Consider the following 5930-nt stretch of genomic DNA (forward strand, 5'->3'; position numbering starts at 1 on the left):
ACAATTATTTGTTTAAGCAATCACTACTTGTTTAACAATATTTTTATGAACAATAATTTTTCAGTATAATAATTATATATTTTCTGAAACAACTAGTGTCTGTTTAAGCAACCACTAGTTGTTTACCTACTTTTTAAGGGAAAAACTTTAAGCTGTTAACAAACAATATCCACTTGTAAAATCCAATAAAAAAAACAGCCAACTTAGTACATTGATTCAGTTTCAAGCACAAAATAGATAATTCGATTACAAGTACGAATTTAAGAAGCTACACTACTGCTTGTTCCTTCATTTTGTCTCACTCTGAGACTACACGTAGTTCTTTTGTGACCAACTCTTTTGCATATGGAGCATTTATTTTTCTTCTTCTTTGAACCCCGCTCCAAGACTGAAGGTGCACATTTTCTCTTCTTTTGGCCCAATTTGCGCACCACATATGGACAAGGTATTTTACTCTCCAAAAGCTCTGGAGGAAGCTCCCAAAATTCTTCAGATAACACTGGATGAATTAATTTTTCATATGCATGTTTGTATGACCATACTGAATAATATGGAGAAACAAAATCATAAATTCTTAATCCATAATCATCCCCGAACTGGATTCTTATCGCTGCAATAGCATGTGGACAATGTATTTTGTTCAAATCAAACTCTCTACAAGAACATGTTCTATTGTTTAGATCAACCATAGCCACTGAACCATGACCAATGATGCTAAAAGTGTGGAAGCTTATTTGATGGGCCAATAGTGTATTGCCTATAGTTACATTTTCTCTTATTTTTCTTTCAACAGAAGGGGCACATATGGTTGATGTGTTGGCCAACATCATACGCCTCTCATGAAATTTTTGAGCAAACCTCCTATTTATAGAATTGAATAGAGCAGTGATTGGGAATTCTCTTTCTGCCAAGAACATCGAATTAATTGACTCAGCAATGTTGGTGGTCATTACATCATACCTAAAACATCAACAAATAAATACATATTAACTAAGAATCTATAATATTGTTTAGTGTAAGCAAATATAATTTGTTTAAGTAATCAATGGTTGTTTATAACGTACCTGTTGCCAGGGAAGTGTGCTCTACTCCATCTGTGGAAACCAACATCCTCAAGATATTTGGCGACACTAATATCCAAATTTTTGATTTGTTGAAAATGATCATTAAACTCGTCCCTCTGATATGCTTTCGCTGCATCATAAAAATGGTGCATCCAATCTCCACAGTGAAAATTTTTGCGGATGCTTTCACCAAGATACCTCACACAAACTCCATAATGAGCTTTAGTATAAATCTTTGAAACCATTTTCTTTATAGATGGATGTCTATCAGAAATTATGCACAACTCATTAGTGTTGGGGACGATCTCGAGCAATTATTCAAAAAAGTACTGATATGAGGCATTACCCTTCGAATTTACAATACAAAATGCCAAGGGAAATATGTGATTTTCGGTATCCAACGCCACAGCAGACAACAACACTCCGCCATACTTTCCAAACAAATGTGTTCCATCAACAGCTAGGACTTTTCTTGTATAAGCAAATCCATTTATCCAAGCTCCATAGAATACAAAAAAATACAAGAACCTGCCATAAGAATCAACCTTCAAATCTGTCTTGCTTCCTTCATTTGTAACATGAATCATATGACGGTACTTATCTATAACTTCATATCCATATTCTGGTGTTCCTCTTGTCAAAGATTTTGCAATATAACTACCCGCCAAACATTTTCAATAACTAATCTTGCATCCCAATTCTACACGAATTGTTTCCTTAATTTCTCTTGTAGATAGACTGTTTCCCTCGATAAATTTATTTTCAATGTGTTTAGCAACGACTTCAGCTGTTGCGTGTCGATGATGGCTTGTAAGATGTTGTACTCCACATGTGTGCATATTATGGTATGTGGTAATACGAAATCTATCGGTACCCTTAAACTTCATAGCTCGCAGTCGCCACTTGCAATTCTTATCTACACATTTGACATTGTAGATTTTTTTTGTGTTCTTTACCTTCTCAAAACTAAAATTATTCTTCACAGCAGCAAGGTTCAATAGGATTTTCAATTCTTGTTTCTTCTTGAAAGTTAGGCCCGAGAAAAATCCTGTGTTGTCTTCACGACTGTGGCTACATTGTGTTGAGACCTCAACCACATGTGTACTAGACAGATTAATAAAAGTATATGTATTTTCTTCTGCCCTTTCTTCCCCTTCGGTATTGTAATCAAAATCTGGAAATTCTAAAGTAGCTTCAACTCTCGCTGTATTGTAATCAAATTCAGAAAAATTTTCAGCTTCTTCTTGCCCTACTGTATTACTAGCAAGTCCAGAGAATACTCCAATTGCTTCTCCAGATTGTGAAACTTCTGTCGGCCCAATTTCAACTATATTTACCCTTAGAATGGGCCAACGACGATCATCTTTGTCAACATCAGCTAAATAAGTGAGCAAATCATCATCATCCTTTATTTTAGAAAAATGTGCTTTTTCCGTTGCAACAATACTGAGCATGTAAATGATTGAGAGATTCTTTGGCTCACAACATAACTTACACCTAGTAATGATGATATCAACAAACTCATCATACGCAACATCCCTCCTCACTAGTATCGGTACTGTAAGACCACCCTTTGACTTCCAACTATAACGCTCATCGGTCTCTATCCATTCACCATGTAGATCAACTGCTAATAGTATTGTGTCCCCCATTAATTGTCACAACACCTACGAATATTATATAGATACATATTATAATTTGTGACAGTATTACAGTTAGTACAATATTTAAACATAGATAATTTATTTGCAGGTTTCCAGTGCAAATAACTTTTGGTTGTTTAAATAAAATTTGGTTGTTTACATGGAGCATGCATGTGCAGTGCAAACTCTTAGCATAAGTACCATGCTGTGCAATGCAGGTCATTTGTGTAAACATAATGCAGTTGTTTAAACAACATGCAGTTGTTTATAAACAACTGCATGTTGTTTAGTTGTTTATAAACAACGTGTAGTTGTTTATTAACAATATAGAAGAACATAATGTTTAATTTAGGAAACGATCAAGAAGTTAAATTATTACCTTAAATCACTGAGATGAAATGTTTATCCCCTTTGAAGCAAATTTCCAAACTATGTATTAACAAATTACTATCAAGAACACAGAAGTAACATAAATTAAAAAATCTTTGGTTTAGTGATGAAGAAGAAGACAAATGCAGATTTTATTTTTGTTCAATGAAGATAAATCTAACCCTAGTTTGAAGAGAGCAAGGAGTTTGGAAGGCTGAAATGTGTTGAGATTGAAAAAAACGAAAAGAAGAAGAAGATATGGAAGAAGAGGAAGATAATGTGGCTGCTGCTGCTCCCGCTAAAAAAAACGAGCTTTGTTGGAAATTGATTGCTGCTCTTTTGGCTAAACCTCTTATATATTAGATCTATTTGTAAATAGCAAAACTTTGGAGTGTATAAAAATAACTTTTTTTAAATTAGCATAAACCATTAATCTCTAATTATAATAGAATCTCTTATACCTAATTCTTATAACTTGTGTCCTAAATCTTCAAATACATAACTCAAAGTTCCCTTTTAATTCTATCCCCTAGTTACCTTTGGTAGCTCAGTGGGAGCTCGAGTTTCAGCAACAGAGCTGACTCTGGAGCCAGATCTAACTAACACTCTAGAGGGAATTGGCACAACCATTACCCCTGAGGTAGGAAAGTCAACAAATGGAATTGGAGCAATGAGGAAATTGCAGATGAGCACCCCCATGTGGAGGACAAGGGTACTAGTGTGACGACCCCAGAACAATTCAATGGAGCAGTAAAGGTGGTTGAAAAAGGCGATGGAGATGTAAAATAGGAAGCGGAGTCCTGGGTTAATATGTTCAAGAAGAATAGAGCTGCTGAAAATGGTATGTCTCTAGACTACATTACACCTCAATATATAGATGGCGAGATAGTAGTCCAACTTGAAAAGGAGGAGGTTGAAAGAGAAACAGAAAAGTGGAAATGTGCCCTAATTGTTTATGCTATTGAAGATTGTCCTGGATATAATGCAATGACCATATTTGTGGCTCAAATCTGGAATGTAGCTGAACCATGTATCTATTTGCATGAACAAGGGTACTTTATTGTGAAGTTCCAATCAATGGAGGATATGCAAGAAATACTGCTGGCTGGACTTTATTCTATCAAATATAGACCTTTGATTCTGAAACAATGGTCTGTTGAGTTTGACTTTAGCAAGGAATTTCCAACAGATATCCCTCTATGGGTGAAACTCCCACACTTACCATCGAACTGTTTGGGTCCAAATACTCTGAGTCGAATTTCTAGCACTATAGGCACTCCTATGTTTGCTGATGAGTGTACCACCAAACAAACAAGAGTGTCCTTCGCGAGAATGCTAATAGAAGTCAATGTGACAAAACCCCTACCTAATAAAATCACTGTGAAGGATCCCAATGACATAATATTTACCCAATCTGTCATCTATGAATGAAAGCCAATCTTTTGTGAAGTGTTCCAAACCATAGGATATAAATGTGATCCTAATCACCATCCAAGAGAGCAAGTCCAAGCAAAAAGAAGAGGTGGCCAAGTAGGCCAGAAAAAGATAAGAGAAAAAATGGATATATAAAGGCCCTATCCTACCAGTGCCTAAGGAACCACAACAACAAAATTCCACAACCCAGAGTTTACTCCTGAGGACTTCCTTGTATTCTTCTTAGTGCCTCTCAAGAATAGATTTAGTGCAGTCAATGTAAGTGGGATAACAAGTCCTAAACCCCCTGACAAAGGGGAGACCAAACCAAACCATATGAATTGGTTATTCTAGAATGTGAGGGGGGTGAATATGAGATACAAGCAGAAAGAGGTGAAGAAACTCCTCCACAATAAACAAATTAAGCTTGCAGGCTTAATTGAAACTAGAGTAAAATACCACAACGTAGATAGGATTCTGAATAATCTTGCTCCAGGGTGGGGTCATCTGCATAACTATCAATCAGCTAGTAATGGGAGAATATGGATCATATGGAAAAAATAGTCCTACATAGTCACCCATGTCAAAGAGGCTGATCAACTAATACATTGTTTGGTTAAAGGTATTGTGAAAGATGTGGAATGCAACTTAACTGTTATCTATGGGTTCAACATCATTGAACAAAGGAAATCACTGTGGAACCATCTCCAAGACATATCTCAAAGAACAATTAGCCCTTGGATACTATGTGGGGACTTCAATGCGATGCTATATCATTAGGATAGATTATCTAGCAACCCTGTTCAATATGCTGACATTAAGGACTTTGCGAACTGTATGCACTCAACTCTTCTAAATAAACTCTCTTGGAAAAATGATTACTATACATGGAATGATAAGCAACAAGGCATTAACAAGGTATGTAGTAGACTAGATAGGGCACTTAGGAACAGTGAATGGATGATGAAGTGGGGATATGTGGTGCTTGAATATGAGCTTCCAAGTATATTTGATCATTCCCCTATGATTTTAAAAGTTGTTGAATGTCAAAATAAAATCAAAGTACCATTTAGATTCTTTAATGTTTGGACAGATCACAACCAATTCCTCTCTATTGTACAAGAGATATGGCAAGAGATATGGCATGGTAGAAAGGCTAGTCACAGTATGCAAAATGTGTGGTGTAATCTGAAGGCTCTCAAGCAAGTTTTTAGAAAGATGAACAATGAGGAGTTTACATGCACTGTGCAGAGAGTGGAGAAAGCTAGAAGTGATTTGGCTAGTGTGCAGCAACAACTTAGAATCCAATACGGTGACAGCTTACAAACACAGAAAGCAAATTTTTTGAAGGAGCTTGAAAAATGGTCTATGGTGCAGTAGAATATTATGAAACAAAAATCCAGAGCTAAATGGATACAACTAGGGGATTCAAATACCAAGT

At 36.0% G+C, this 5930-nt stretch overlaps 1 protein-coding gene across 1 annotated transcript; it reads right to left on the reverse strand.

The window, feature by feature from the left end:
* Positions 1–260: 260 nt before the first annotated feature.
* LOC129890619 (uncharacterized) lies at positions 261–1651 on the reverse strand. Its single transcript, XM_055966138.1, has 3 exons — positions 1411–1651; positions 1065–1194; positions 261–960 (listed from the first exon to the last, which is right to left on the reverse strand). Exons 1-3 carry the CDS (start codon positions 1649–1651, stop codon positions 261–263), a joined length of 1071 nt encoding a protein of 356 aa, XP_055822113.1.
* Between the last annotated feature and the right edge of the window lie 4279 nt (positions 1652–5930).

This window comes from Solanum dulcamara, chromosome 5 (genome assembly GCF_947179165.1).
Source record: "Solanum dulcamara chromosome 5, daSolDulc1.2, whole genome shotgun sequence".
Lineage (NCBI taxonomy): Eukaryota > Viridiplantae > Streptophyta > Magnoliopsida > Solanales > Solanaceae > Solanum > Solanum dulcamara.